The 16,121-nt window shown below is 43.4% G+C and overlaps 1 protein-coding gene across 13 annotated transcripts in view; it reads left to right on the top strand.

Annotated features, from left to right (window-relative positions):
* Positions 1 to 16,121, top strand: part of AFDN (afadin, adherens junction formation factor) — a 1,710,163-nt gene that overhangs the window by 295,342 nt on the left and 1,398,700 nt on the right. For all 13 annotated transcript variants that reach the window (XM_069234921.1, XM_069234923.1, XM_069234919.1 and 10 more), the window contains exon 4: positions 4,327 to 4,487. In XM_069234921.1, the coding sequence (XP_069091022.1) occupies positions 4,327 to 4,487 (161 nt within the window). The remainder of the gene's footprint in view (positions 1 to 4,326; positions 4,488 to 16,121) is intronic.

Here is a 16,121-nt window from a genome sequence, read left to right as displayed (position 1 = left end):
TCCACAGTGTGGGAGGCTGAGTCTGTCCCACAGTGGGTGACACCTGTTGCTCCAAATCCGGGTTTTGCTCCGGCTAACTAGCAGTACCTCATCTCTCCCGAAAGGTAGAGATGATTGAGCAACCGAGCGCATGACATATCATACTTCTCAGGGAAGTCGTGGTCACTCAGGTCGCATCCGGTTCTCTCATTCACAATTCGGTCTCATATATAAATGACAATAAAAGCAGTATAAGTTTTAAAGACTGTTTTAATAAAACGACTGCATTTTAGATAGCAAAGCGTGAGCTGCAGTAACCAGAACGACACAACATAACAATATTAAAATGGTGACGATGAGAGTGAAGCATAAGAATAATGCTATCATATTGCCACTAAAGCCGATGGACTATTTTCTATCTGAATCATAATTTGAGCACGGCATGTTAAGCTCTAATCCTGCCTTTCAGGTTCCCCCGGGAGGACATCAACCCTCATACCCGAGCAAAGGCCTGTAGTCTGCGTTAGCAGTTAGCATCTGCAGCAAAGCATTCAGCATACAGTTGTGTTTCCCTGGCTGGAATCTCCCTCTTGACGTGTAATGGGACTAGGAAGTGTTTTTATAATAACACAGCTGATGTTATAAGAAAATGTCCCTACGTAAGGATGTGTATTTTCTACGAGTGTTGGAGACTAAACTTCTACCATGTTCACTGGCAATGTACCAAACTGTAGCCTTGACTGAGGCACAGAGTGATCAAGAATGTGTTGTTTGAGAAAACAGTGCTGGGCTAAGCAAAACAGTTAGATAGAAGAAATTAAAACACGACCGTAAAACTGGTTATTGTAAAAATAACAATGCAAAGCTGAATAAAATATATCCAGGTCAAAGTGCACAGCGGCCTAATGTATTAAACTAACGTGCATAGAGCTATAACTAAAATGGCTACACAACAATTACGCTATGAGGCATCAGCCCAGTCTCCCCCATTGCCAACCCAGACCTTCACTCTAGTGGCCAACTATACACTCCGTGGGCAAATGTGCCTCAGGAGCTAAAGATGTTGGCCCCCACCTCCACCAGAGCCACAAGGGGAGCAGAGTGTTCTGCTGCTGCTTCTTCTTCCTCCTCAGCCTGCAGAACCTCAGCAACACAGATCCAGGAGGGCAGCTCGAAGGTTGCTTGAAGAAGAGTGTCACAGGGTAACAGTAGACCAGTCGGTCCTATTCCCATCTCTGCTCATGCTTCACCAGAGAGCCTTGTCATTCAGGCATCATATTTATCTGTAGCATGGACCAAGTACATATGTTCTTCCTCATCTTGTCTTTTTTTTTTATTATAAAGTATCTTTATTAATTTTATCATGGTACCCGCTGTTCAGACAGCAGATCATGCAAGAGAGCATACATAAATTTTGCAATCATAACTTGTTGGTCCTCCCACCCCTGTGAAGTGCCACAGCATCCTGGGGTTACAATTCTCCTAGTAGAGGCTCCAGAGCAGCTCCATTATCCTGTCGCCAGTTTATCGTAATTAATGCTAAGTGCTTGCACTCTTACCAATAAATATTAACAGGTAAGTAACGGAACCACACAAAAGTCAACCCAACCCACGTCATGGCTAGTCTGCACTCCCCTTTGTCAGTTGACTGGCCGCTCGTTATCCTCTTATGCGCCTCCCGATTTGTTAAACATTTATCATCTTTTCTTCACAAGGGCATATGGCTTCTTATTTATGTTTCTTTCACTTTAGCTGCCATCTATTTTGACGCTTTAGCTACATACACCCTCAACTGTACCACTCTCTGCCTCTGTAATCTATGGTAGTCCACTCTATGCCACATTACCCTAAGATACTCCAATCTGTGCCACTTTATTCAATGCCACTCCTTTCTGTGCCACTCCACTCCATGCGACTCCACTCCAAACAGTGGCACTTTAAGCCACCTTACTCTACTCTTCTCCACTCCACCCTACTCTACTCCCCTACACTCCACCCTACTCTACTCCCCTACACTCCACCCCACTGTACTCCACTTCAACCCACCCCACCCTACTCTTTCACCCCACTCTACTCCATTGCACTCTGATCCACCCCACACTACTCCACCTGACTCTACCTCACCTCACCACACCACACTCTACTGCACTCTACTCCACCCCAGTTTACACCACTCCATTCCACTCTATAGCACTCTGCGCCTCTCCACGCCGCTCTACCTCACTCTGTTCTATGGGATTTGCCAGTGCTTATTTGTTTTTGTTGTTAATGTCGTTTGCAATTTTTCGATTGCTTAACTTCCGTAGGCTTCCTTTCATTTCCTTTGCTCTCCTTGGAGCACAGAATAAGTACATGTGCTCTTCCTTGTATTTTTTTCTTTGTTTCTTCCTCGTCTTTGTTCAACGCACTATTTTTTATTTTCTAAGGGTTTTGTTATTATTTTTGGATGTGCAGTGTGCTTTCCTATGTTAAACACATACATACAGCTTCTTATTCCTGCTGCTTGCACCCCATCTGCTTTCTCTGCTGATGCTTTACTCATAACCACAACTGTACTACTCAGCCCCAATCCATCTAAGATAATCCACTGAATGCCACTCCACTTTATTGAATTCAGCTCAACTTGGCAACACTCTGCTCTAATCCTCTCCATTACACTTACTGCGAGTCCAGTGTACTGTACGGCACTTCACTGTATGCCACTCCAATGTACTCTACTGCGTGCCGTGCCACTCTACTGCACTGCGCGCCACTCCACTCTACTGCACTGCGCGCCACTCCACTCTACTGCACTGCGCGCCACTCCACTCTACTGCGCGCCACTCCACTCCACTCTACTGCGCGCCACTCCACTCTACTGCACTGCGCGCCACTCCACTCTACTGCACTGCGCGCCACTCCACTCTACTGCACTGCGCGCCACTCCACTCTACTGCACTGCGCGCCACTCCACTCTACTGCACTGCGCGCCACTCCACTCTACTGCACTGCGCCCCACTCCACTCTACTGCACTGGGCCCCACTCCAAGCTGTTCTACTCTTCTGTATGCCATTCTACTCTTCTGTATGCCATTCTACTCTTCTGTATGCCATTCTACTCTTCTGTACGCCATTCCATTCTTCTGTACGCCATTCCACTCTACTGTACGCCATTCCACTCTACTGTACGCCATTCCACTCTACTGTACGCCATTCCACTCTACTGTACGCCATTCCACTCTACTGTACGCCATTCCACTCTACTGTACGCCATTCCACTCTACTGTACGCCATTCCACTCTACTGTACGCCATTCCACTCCACACAATGCGACTCTACTCCACTCTGTGCTAGTCTACACCACTGCACTCTGCACAGTGCCACTCTACTGCAATCTACTCTGTGCACTTTACTCTGTGCACTCGACACCACTTAACGCTATTCCACTTAACTCCACTCCACTCTGCGCCACTCCACTAACGTTTAGCCATGGTGAACACCAGCCATGCTGCTGTTCAACATGGCTAAAAGACATTGGCAATGCCAATAGCTCTCACATAGATGACACCTATTGGCTGTGCAAATGTTTGTTGTGTACAAGCTTGATTCTTTGCTTAGTTGTGGCAGACATTACATGAAGGTCCTTAAATTAATCTAAGATAGACGGGGGGACTGAAAAGCTGGAACTAAAATATGAAACATTAGAGTTGGGAATTTTATGGAGCAGTGTGAAGCTGTGTAAATATTTGGTATTAAACAGTCTCCTTTTCTTCAATAATAACCTTCTGTGGGATTGCAGTAAGTTTAAATACTGAAAATATAATTTCAGTCTATTTTGTGATTGATGGCTTTTGTTCTATAGACTGTACGATTTTGTATGCTAAATGCAAATTCCCCCTCACTCTGTTGAGATCTTACAGATTTACGGCACTGAGTCTAGTTCTGGTATTAGATGCATGGTACGTTCTTGCAGTCTGATTCAGAACTGTCCCATCACAGAACCCCTTGCTTTTGTGTAGACTGTTTTCATTACTCTGGGTATTGTTTTTAATAGACAAGATGTGATTGCCATTGTAAGGGCAGACTTCTGATAAAGAGACTTGGGATAAATCGTTTGATGGACCCCTAAGTTAAAAAGGCAGTTCCTTACCCAGAGTCATGCATGTCGAGAGTAGCTTTTAACATCGAACACATCATAATGGATTTGGGGAAACGTCTGCTTGAAAGTGGTTTATTATGTTTCTTGATCTGCATTCTGCATAGAGTACTTGCTGTGGTCTGGAGAGCATAGTACGAGTCTGAATCTCAAGAAACTCGTGATGCAGGTGTCACCAATGTTGATGTTTTTTTCCAATTTGTTTTTTCCAGAAGTCTCAGAGCAATGGTCCGGAGAAACTGGAAAAAGATGGTGTGATCCAAAACTTCAAACGGACACTGTCAAAGAAGGACAAGAAGGAAAAAAAGAGACGGGAGAAAGAGGCATTAAAACACACCACAGATAATGAAGACCAGTCTTCTCATGAGGAAATGTAAGGATAGCTCAGACGACTTTATTATTTATTAGTTGTGGTCCGTCACATGCAACAAGCCTAGATGTTTACTCTAGTTATATAGTTTTCAAATTCAGCATCACTGCAGACAGTGTAATAGGGTGACTACTGTAAATGATTGTTAGCTCTTCTTCATGTATCTTCTGCAGAAACTGTAAAGGGACTCAGTTCACACCCAGGTTTGGTTGAACAAATGCAGTGAAATTTAACATAGCTTGAGGAAGGTTCTTTATTGGTGGGGGGGAGCGGGTTCTGTGTGACTTAATGGCAGTGCATTTGAGTCCCAAAACTACAAGGAGTAGTGCAGACTAGGATCAAGAACAGTTGCTGCCACTCAAAATGAGGGGTATCAATAGTACTTGCTTTCATTGAATTAAGTGAACAAAGAGTGAAAAAGGTAGATCATACATCAAGTCAATTTTTGGTTTGCCTTCTGAGAGGTTTTCCAGTTTTTAAGTCCTGCCTCAGAGAGGACACCTTTTCTGTCGCTTGTGACGATCCTTACTTTCTTTAAAAAAAAAAATTGTTAAACTCTAAAGAGGAGGCATTTAGCCGCCCACTATTTACCATTGGCTGGCTTAATATTGACTAATTTCCTTGCTTCTCATTGGTCAGTGTGGGCTAGTTTCGCTTCCTCGTCCTCCGTTTATCCCTTTTCCTGAGTATGGACCAAGTACTGATGAATTATAGCTTTATTAGTGTCCTTCTATTGCCTGTTCTTGGATTCAGGTACTTTTTAGGGTCGAGCCTGCGTTGCATATGCTCGCGCATGCGTATCACAGCGAGACACTTTAGTATTTAGAAAAGGGCTCGGAGCCCTGTCAACTTCACGTCAGTGTTTTTTATTGGTTGGTGGGTTTGCCTAATAAAATCTGCTTGCTTTCATTAGTCAAAGGCACGCATACATCATGCCTTTTCCGGTGGCTAGCCCTCCTCGAGAGAGAGTACCACTGGATCCAGATAATGTTGCCTATAGACATAAGGCGAGTGTTGACTGCTAATATGTGCTGTAATAGAAATAAATGAGTAGCAAACCTCTTACCATTAAATGTAGTGAAACGCCAATTTTCCATTATGTGTGCTCACAGTGCACAAGTTGACCTATTAAAGTGTACACGTAGCCGCAGTGCCTTGTTGATTCCAGTCTGAGTGAGATGCAGGTGGTGCGCAGTAGAGTAGTGCTGGCAGCTGTAATATCCCATTACTTTTAGGTAATTATCAAGGTGGCATTCTCAGTGAGTCTACTCTTGTTTTTTTCCCTCTGTGTTGTGTACTGCAAAACTGAGAAGTCAGCTGCTCCTCCTAGTCCTTTATAATGTTTTATGGGATGCTCTGAGCATTCGTTTTAGAAATTACAATAAGGAAGGAAGAAACGGGCACGATTCAGATGAGGTGAAAGGAATTTATGTAGGGCAAAATGAGCTGACAAATTCCTTTCAGGTGCCTGTTTCAAATACTGGAAAGTAGAAAAACTGGCTAAAAGTTGAACAATATTGTCTTATTTTAGATTGAAGCTTACCAGACAGACAGCAGGGCTGTCTGGTTGTGAAAGACTTCTTGGGGACATGCTGAAAGCTGATTTAGGAAAGTAGTTCTCCCATTGAATATTATTGTCTCTTTTGGTTTGTCATTCACTTTTTATTTTACTTTCTATTTACTTGGTTATTTTACCTGTTTATTTTTCAATTTACTTACCTTTGCTTTTTATTTACTTTCTATTTATTTTAGTTTTTATGTACTTTCTATTCGATTTGTTTGCTTAGCCAGTCCAGCTGGTGTCTGTACTTCCCTTGGGTTATTGGTTGCTTACCACTTCTGACTGGCTGATTCTGTTCCTCTACCAGTGTTCAGTGTTCACTTTTAGGGAACGACTTTTTTGTTTTTTTTTGTGAAGCACCCAACGAGAATGCATATGTATTTCAGCTGTCTATGTAGTTCCCCACCTCTGCTGCATTTATATTGCTAGTTCTCTGATTGTGAGCTTCTCCACCCCCATTGCTTTTTTGCATGGGTGCTTCTGCCCCCATGCCCCCGAGCTCCATACTCTGTTTTCCTTTTCCTTCCCTTCCTGCTGCTCCTCCCTATTGTTGCTTCCCAAGACCTCCACAGGTGTATGAGTTCATGTTGCCCTTGTACGAAAACACAGGAGCATGTTATGAACATTGTGAGTGTAGGCTAATGGAAAAAGACTACAATTCTTGAATGAATATAGAAGAAATGAGCGAATGACGTCTGAAATTTAGAGTTTACCATACCAGAGTCATAGCTTTTGCGCAGTGGCACAATCACACTATGTAATTTGCTTATTTCATTGAAACCGCACAGAAGTCCCTGCATGGCCTTTGCCTCATCACCAAAAGCGCAGTTGTGCACTCGGCAGGTCCGATCCTACATCTGTTGCAGTCAGAAACACTGATAGCAAGAACGCTTGGAGGTACAGAATACTCCGTCCCAGAATTTAAAAGCTTGACATAAGATGCAATTAAAAGCATCAGCCTTTTATTTCAAAGTAGCTTCGATATGTAGCAAATCCTGAGATTTCTGCAAAGAATACAAAATGAACTTGCATTGATTATGTTTCTGCTACTCTCAAAGGGGTTTTGATTTCATTTTGTTTGTCTCCAAAAGAGTGGTGCCAGACCTTGTAGCGCAGCCTCATGTTTACCGAGTAACAAACTGGCTCCCACTTCCTGATAATAAAAAAGCATTGGCAAAGCCAACAGGTTTCTCCTATGCAAAAGCTATTGGCTTTGCCAATGGGTTTCAGCCATATTGTACTCCAGCATGGCTGCTGTTCAGCATGGCTAAAAGTTGGTGGCGTAGATGAGTGTTGTGAAGGTTCAGAGTGGAATGATGAATAGTGGAGTAGAGTGTCATTGAGTGGCAGTGTTGTGTATTGGAGTGGCATAGAGTGCAGTGGTGTAGAGTGGATTAATTGTAGGGCTCCTTGGCATAGAGTACAAAGGTCGAAAGTGCAGTGGTGCAGAGTAGAATATAGTGCCATATAGTGGAGTGGTAAAGTGTAGTGGCATAGAGTGCACTGACATAGATGCAGTGTTGCAGAGTAAAGTGGCGTACAGTGCAGTGTTGTGGAGTAGAATAGCTTAGTGTGCACTAGCGTAGAATGCATTGGCATAGAGTTCGCAATGTACAATGCAGTGGTGTGGAATACAGTGGCGTAGATTAGAGTGGCATAGAGTGCAGTAATGCACAGTGTAGTGGTGCAGAATTCAGTGACAGAGTGCAGTGGTACAGAGTAAAGTGTCGTAGAGTGCACTGGTTTAGAGTGGCTTAGAGTACATTGGAGTAGAGTGGTGTAAAGTGCAGTGGCGTAGAGCAGAGTGCAGTGGTGCAGGTTAGAGTGCAGTGGAGTAAAGTGCAGTGGTGCAGGGAAAAGTGCAGTGGCATAGAGTGGCTTAGAGGGTGATGTGTAGAGTGCAGTGGTGCAGGATAGCATGAAATGGTATAGAAAGTAATGGCATAAAGTAATGTAGCATAGAGTGCAGTGGTGCAGAGTAGATGAGAGTGGTGAACAGTGGATTGGCAGAGAGTGCAGGAGCTTGGAGTTGTGTTAAAGTGCATTGCTGTTTAGTGTATTGGCATATGTGCATTGGTGTGCAATGCAGTGCTGCAGAGTGGTGTTAGGGGGAGCCATACAGAGTAGTTTGGAGTGGCCTAGAAGGAAGTGATGTAGAGTGCAGTGGCGAAGAGACCAGTTGCATAGCTTGGAGGGGTACAGAATAGAGTGCAGTGGTGCAGGGTGATGTAGCAGGAAGTGGTGTGGCGTAGCATGATGTGGTAGCACTCTGCCATTATTGATTTCACATTTTCAATTGAAATTACCATTACGTTTGCACTGACATACAGTTTTACTAATAAAACTATACAGCACACAAACAATGTGTGGATATTACATCACCTGGTGTATTGATTTATTTTGATCATATTAAAGTGTTTTTTTCAACACACTTGAGAATTAACAAAAATGTGCTTCATTTGTGCATTTCTAATTGTGATAAATCCTGAAATACTTCCACAGTTCATTTAAAATGCTGTTTGCTAGAAAGAAAAACCTTTCCTATCCTCAGTATCTAGCAAGATTGTCACATAAATCCTCTCACTTTGTAGTCAGAGAAAGAAAAGTAAACACCATGTGCCCTATAAGACAAAAGCCTGATATTTACCTCTCTTTGTGAATGCACAGAAAATGTGATAAGATAAGAACAAGATTTGACAGGCCTGCTTACAGAAAGGAGCACTTGTGTTGGTATGAAAAGGCTTTGCTCCTTGGGAAGGAGAAACTCATACTGGACAGCCTAAAACCAATAAAGCCAGAAAATGTATGTTGCAAACCATAATGCCAGTGGTAAGCCACGGGTGGTATATTCCCAAGAAAGCTTTCTGAATGTCCCCAAGGTGTCTTGAGCAAATCCAGACTGCTGCACTGTCTGATAGTCTTTGGCCTCAACACGAGTACTTCTTCATATGTATTTTGAAGAAGAAAACACATCTGTTTTCCCACTCCATCATAGACTGTGGTCTGGGGAAACATTGGGAAGGAGTATTTGCAGAGGAAACCTGGATGGGTGACATGGTGGAAACACATAAAGACTTTAATAACAGTGCTTTCCCTTGAGGAGGACTGACAGCCTGGAAATACCAGAAATAAAATATGACACATTTTTTGTACTGCAAGTTTTTATTTTAAATGAAAGAACCACAAAACTACTGTGAAAGTACATGACTGCTAGGACGTGTAAGATGACAGATGGGGTCATTGAGTTAAACTCTCACAAATGAAATAACCTGCAGTTCCTACTGCCATCTTCCCAAAGTCATTAAAACGGGTAAAATTAAACTGACCAGTAGTAATTTCTTACATTTATAGTTTTTGTCTAATGCAGAGAACCTGGAGAATTGTGATATGACCCACTTTCGACAAAATGTTAATACAGCTATTGACGAAGCCTGTAGGTCTTGCCTACAAGAGCTGTTGGCTTTGCCAATGTATTTTAGTTCTGTTTGACACAGCATGGCTGAATGTTAGAAAACAAATCTGCTTCATTGCATATTTTTTTTTCCCCCAAACTTACAACCAAGCTTCACCACAGCAGCTTTACTAAGCAACATGGCTAACAGACATAGCCAGAGCCAAGCACCCTGGTAGGCGAGACCCATTGGCTGTGTTATTGCTTGTTTAATAAAGACATTTCTATGTATAGCTTTCATTTTTTGGTTGACTTTAACCAGCGGTTGAATTGTTTTAAAAAAAAACAACAAAAAAGTGTAGGAACTGAGATCCTGAGCACAGTGGGGGTGTAGTCAGCAGGCGGAAGGGAACAAAGGCGTAGCTTAAAATAAAATATTCTCTCACTATTTTTGTTGGTCTTTTACCTGCAGATATCTGCATACAAATATAATACATATCTTAAATGAAAAATAAATGACGTATAAACTAATCAACAAGAGATGCTATGTTTTACGTAATGAGGGTCTACTGGTTACAGGTCCAGATTGGGAACCCAAAGCAGCCCTGGCAGTTTTGTCAGACCAGCCCCCGGGTCGGGGTGAGGAGGGGCAGTGGGCGTGCAAGTTTGAAGTACTGCTGCTTTTGTTACTTTAGGACGATGGCCCTCTGTGTAGTGTGCAAAACATTGTACACTGTGAAGAGTGTTCGGGCAACCACACGTTGGTTTATAGACATAAAAACTAGACCACCTAATGCTCAAATGTTTATGCTTATCTTGAAGTGCCAAGCATTTGTTGTACTCACAGTATCAATAAAGCAAGACAGACACTCAAAAGAATAACTCGATCAATTTACAAAAATACTTCAGATGTTCATAATATTTTAAAGACCATGGTCATCAAAATCGGGTAAGTACTTTTTAAGTTATGAATTTTCAAAGTTCAAAAAATGTCTCCGTTCTGTGCGTAATTACTCACCATAGAAATCAATAGAGGAATACTTTTACTTCTGGTTGTCCAACCTTGGGGGTCCAGTACTCCTGGCTATCGCACAGTTCAGCCACTGGAGGTCGCAGTGTTACCAAACCTGGCACACTTGAAGCGTTTGTCTCAGGGGCCCATTGGGTAAAATTTGTCTGGGTGCGGCGTTCAGTTCCTTGGTCAGCAGCCGGTCAGTAGCTGGTCAGTGAACTGGACTTTACTGGCTTTTGAGTCTTTGATGCAAAAGAGTGATGCTTTCACTTTGAAGGGTGATCTTCTGCGATTTTTAGAAGAGTGGAGGTTTGTGGAATCTGTCTGATGTCTGAGCAGCCACTCAGCGGCGATAGTCGAGTCCTGGGTGAGCCTTGGGTCTTCTTTGTTGCTGGCCTTCTTGTGTCCTAGGAGTCTGAATTTCTGGTCTAGGGGTGCCGACTGAATACTCTATTTATTGGGCATTTAGGGGAGTATCTCGTATTGACCAATGGATCATCTACCTTGAGGTGGCTACACCCACTAAGTGACCACTTCCTTGTTTACAGAGTTCACTTCTCTATCTCTGATTTGCTATTTTCCTACCATGCAAGATGGAGGAAAATGAAATGGAGTGGGGGTCAACTTTCATGCACACCTTAGGGGTGGTGTAAGCTGGAGCTGACCACTCCCCCTGTCCTTTGTGTGCTTTCCCACTGTTACTCCCACCAAAAGTGGGAGTTTCCAACAGGGTTGGCCATCGGCTACTAGCAGCAGGCTTGGGGGGGGGGGGGGGAAGAAGAGTCGAGTTTCAAAGGCGGTAAGCCCTTTGAAGCTCGCTAGCAAGGCAGTGCACATTCCTGAGGAAGGAGGTGTGACACGTCCACCCAGGAAGGGCCTTGTTCTAGAACCCAGAGAGCAGGAGCTTTCACCCCAGGATTCCAGAATCTTGTCTGGTGGTGGCAGGCTGGTTGTAACCTGTCAGCAACCATGCCAGTGTTAGTTCGATTTGCAGGGGTCACCTCTAAGGTGGCCCTTGGGTACATTTAGCAATAATTTCAATACTGGTACCAGATTGAATTTATAATTCTGAGTTGTTTGATACCAAACAACCCAGGGTTCAGAGTAGCCATCATGTAGCTGTGAAACTCGTACTAACCAGTGTCCAGCACATGCATTTAAAATGGCTGCTCTGTTCACTTACTTTGGCCCAGGCCTGGCAAGAACACAGTAGGGGCATATTGCTCATGCACCTATGCTCACACATACAGTATAGTGCATCCTTCCTTAGGGCGGAAAGGCCTGCCAGAGGGGTGACTTACCTATATCGCATGCAGTATGTAGTGGACGGGGCACACATGCTGTGTGCAATGTTGTGTTTGCATTTTAGGACTGCATCAGGACACAGCCTGTAGTGACAGTGCTGGGTGCCTCTGGATGCATGGCCAATGAGGGTGGCACAATCTGTGCTGCTGTGTTCAGGGCCTACACCTAGTACCCCATGCCCTTAGTTCCTAAGTACCATTTACTAGGGACTTATAGTGACAGCTAAAGGTGTTGCCAATCGTGCCAATGCATCACAGAAGTTTTGGTAAAGAGATCTGGCCTAGGGAACCTGGTTAGCAGGGGCCCTGGGCACCAACAATTTTTAGACCACATCAAATATCAGGCAAAAAGTTGGGGCTAACCATGACAAAAGAGGCCTTTTCTCACAGTTACTGGGGGGCTGATATTGTAGCATTGCTGCAAACCTGGCGCCCTACAGCAATAATGGTCCCCACCACTGCAAAACCGGCCCCCACCCTTCCAGCCTCGCAGGAAAACACCAGATGCCCAGTATGGCCAGTTCGGCCCTGACTGGTTAATGTAATCACAGCACGTCTGTGAGTGTAACCAGGAGCCGCATAATTGAATTCTGGTTGGTGCAGTGGGGAATGGCAACTTGTTTGTTTTTAGTGTTATGAGGTCCCAGCCTGTGATAGAAAGCACTCTGTCTGCAAGTCATGTTTTTTTTAAAAGTACATTACACACATTATAAGATAGGCTGCCACAAAATTTGCAAAAAGATTAAACAAAAGTGCTTAATTACAATGGTTAGAGCGGCAGACCCGGATGCAGAGATCTGGCCCGGGACTAGGGTTCAAGTCCCGCCTCGGCAGGTCTTGGGCTCAATTCCCTTGGACCAGATAATTCTATCCTCGGTGCCTAATCTAATTAATGGGTCCCACTCTGTAACTCTGGGCAATAGCTTGCTTAATCTCCACAACGGCCCAGACAGCGCTTGGATGCCTGGCTTCACACTGGGGGTGTCCAGGAGTAGGTGACTCACAGGGAAAAGCCAGGAGGGGTTCCATAGTGGTATGCGTACAGCGCCTTGAGACCCTAACGGGTAAGTAGTGCGATATACAAGTGCAAAGTTTACAGTTTCACACTGTACCTAGTGCAAACATTATTTGAACTGTTGATTAAAAGCGCACACTCCCCTGCTCAGCTGGTCACCTTACAATACCTCTCAGAAAGAATAAATGTATCCTTCAGCTTCAAATGACTTCATCAATTAAAGCAGTACTGTCATCCATGCACCCTTTACATTTCCACATTACCCAACTGTGCATATAGACATTTGTTTAAGGCAGCAGGCACCCTGCAAAGAAGACTTATTTCTAGTTTAGCTTTCTGTCCCTCTCTCTGCTTTATAACATTGGAGGCTCCCTCCCTTCCATTTAACTAAGACATATCAAAAGCCCGAATTTACCGTACCAGAGCGGTTGTCTTTCAGACTAAAGTAGGGGAACTGATTTTGTCTAAAGTACGGACACGTCTTGCTCCTCATATTACACCCACTTCAGACTCTGGCTTTAAGACATTGGCAGTGCACACTTACGATAACCTATTTTTGGTTTGTAGCTGTCTTAGCCATTTTTATTATGAGTGCAGGCTGTCAAAAAGAGGCACGCCTGAACACCTGTTTAAATGCCAACAACCGGCAGCTCCAGCCCCACTTGAAACTTTGATATGAAGGTGATATGTCCTAATTTGAATAAAAATGTCTCTTCTGTACATTGATGCAGCTTACTTGTAGCAGGATCGGCACTTCGGAAAACTGCATCTGAAATCAATTAAATGTAATCTACTGAAGAGAAAGTGATTTAGTTACTTTCTTACAAAGACAGATAAGAAATTCAGAATTTCTCAGCCTGTCATGTGAAAGAGCATAAGCACTTAATCTGGTGAACTCTTTAGCCCATATGTTACCATCTAGCTGTCTGTTTTTTGTGTAGATGGACTGTTGTGTTGGTATGCTTCTGTTGCATTACTCATCACCTTCATCTCTTAGTTGACGTGGTTATGCTATCATTCCCTTTATAGTTTACAAAATAACCTGAAAGACATTCAAGAACTATACAATTTACAAGTAGTATGCCATAAAAACATACAACAATAGAATAGCAAAAGTTTAAACACTTGCGCAGCCAATAATCCTCTGTAAAAATGTGTTCCATCAACACAAAAATAATTAAACAAAAAGGATATTTATTTTTAGTACTTACAATAACAAATACAGACTTCAAAACATTGGTTGAAGATATCAAGCACTGGGGGAGGAAATTAGTTTAGCTCCGTCATTGCAGCCCTTCCCTCCCTCTGTGGCGAGCTTGCTTCCCCAGGTCCTTTTGTCCGTCCTCTGTTATCTGGGAGCTTCACCCAGCTCCTCCTGCCTTCCCTCATTTGTCCGCTTACTGCCCCATCTCTTCCCACAACTCCAGCCCTTCTAGGACTTTCGGTTTTCCTTTGAACGGTGTCCAGCATCTCATTTTTACCAGTGATGTGATACCTTCTGCTTCATTAAATAGACACTGGATTTCTGACTGCAAGAGCAGTCAGGGTTTTTAATCCATTAGCCATCATTATCATAAGAGTTGGGAATTCCAGCATTCTTTTGGTTGCCAGGCTTTTAGGTGTTTAAAACGGTTTTGATCTTTGCATATTGATGCAGATTTTCAGATATAAGGGTTATATTAAACACACTAAAGTAGGCCAACTTTGCACTTAAGGTACTAAGACAAATATCAGACGTATCATAGAATACTTGCCGCATAATAAAAAATAAGGAGCTAAAAGAAAAAAAAAGAAAAAAACAGAGCCCACTGGATTTTCATAATTGCTTAAAATGTATGACTTGTGTCCCATAGAATATCTTTTACCATAGTCTACATGTTATTCGTACTATAACTCCTCATAAAACATCTGCTACATCACTGTCTGGTGTGGAAGAGGATCACATCCTCGACCTGGAAGGTTGAAGAACCTTCTAGTTTGTTATGTTGATGTTTTAACTGCCTGTTTACATCTCCCTATAGACAACATCATATCTACAAATGTGCATGAGCTTTAAGTATTTGGAGCTTCTAATGTCTGTGTCCACAAGGTCTTGACATCCCATATGTCTGAAGAAAGTCTTAGCAGAAGTTTCCTGTTAGTCTCAGCCTTTGAAGGATGCTTCTTCTCTCATAGTTTTTTAGTTGTATAGTGTTAATTTATTTTATTTCATGTGTCATTCAAAAGTAGCACTCATCCATATAACCACACTTTACCAGACGAAGCTGCTCCTCCCGGCAGTTCATTCAGCATTGTGTAAATCTTGCCAGCCCAATCAATTCACTGTTCATCTGAAGCAAGGCTGTTCACTAAATCCAGGTGCACCTTTACATTGAATTGCATTAAGGCACAAGAAATAATGTGAGGTGGTGGCCATTGTGGCATTCTCCGTACATTGATACACGCCATGGACATCATTTAGGGGCTGCCCGCATTTGCGACCCTTGACTTGACCATTGGTTTGACCCTCAGCACTCTTTTGAAACCTCTGGCTTCAGAGGGAACAAAATCAATGCCCAGAAGACAGAGGCAGGTCCCCCCAATGGATGATGTGCTACACCTTCGTTTTTTGCTCATTTTTTATTACACTAATTGTGAATAATAATTTACTGTTCACTTTAAGTGTAGTAATATCAAGATGGAATACCAGGAGCTAAAACAAGACCAAGGCAAGTTATTTTTCTTCAAAGGTAGTCTTTCGAATCACAAGGTAGTGTGACTCCTCCTCTTGCTGGTAATGCACATGGCCATTGAATCCATTGTTAGATAGTTTTTTTTTCTGCTGTCTAGTTCGGGTGTGTGCTGCTCTGCTTCGGGTCGCCACCACTGTCGTTTGTGTTTCCAACTCTACCGTTGGTATTGTTTTTGATTGCAACTCATCTCTGTCTCCTGTGTCCATTTTATCGATTTTCGCTTGGTCGGGGCTATTTGGATCGCTGTGGCCCCTGGTGGGCCTTTGCCCTTCGGGGCAGAACTTACATTTGATGAGCCCTCTACCCCATGTCCACCTGGTGATGGAACAGATGCCCTTTTGATTCTGTCCTCGCTGACACATCAAGCACCCACGCACTGATCTCCAACAGATGTGTAACTTATGCCTCTCCCCTGAACATGAGGAAACTACCTGTGAAACCTGCAAGTCTTTTCGCTCATTGAAAACACTGCATGACGGTGGAGCTCGATGTCTCAAGATTTTCTGCTGCAGCTCAGTAGATACCAAGACCTCTTTGAATCTCAAGACTCTTAGGAGGGCATTCAGGCTCAGGGGTTAGCTGCTGATGAGGGCACTTTTTCCTTTGAAGACAGTTCTGGCTC

This window comes from Pleurodeles waltl, chromosome 5 (assembly GCF_031143425.1).
Source record: "Pleurodeles waltl isolate 20211129_DDA chromosome 5, aPleWal1.hap1.20221129, whole genome shotgun sequence".
Taxonomy (NCBI): domain Eukaryota; kingdom Metazoa; phylum Chordata; class Amphibia; order Caudata; family Salamandridae; genus Pleurodeles; species Pleurodeles waltl.
This window is presented reverse-complemented; position numbering and strand designations above follow the sequence as displayed.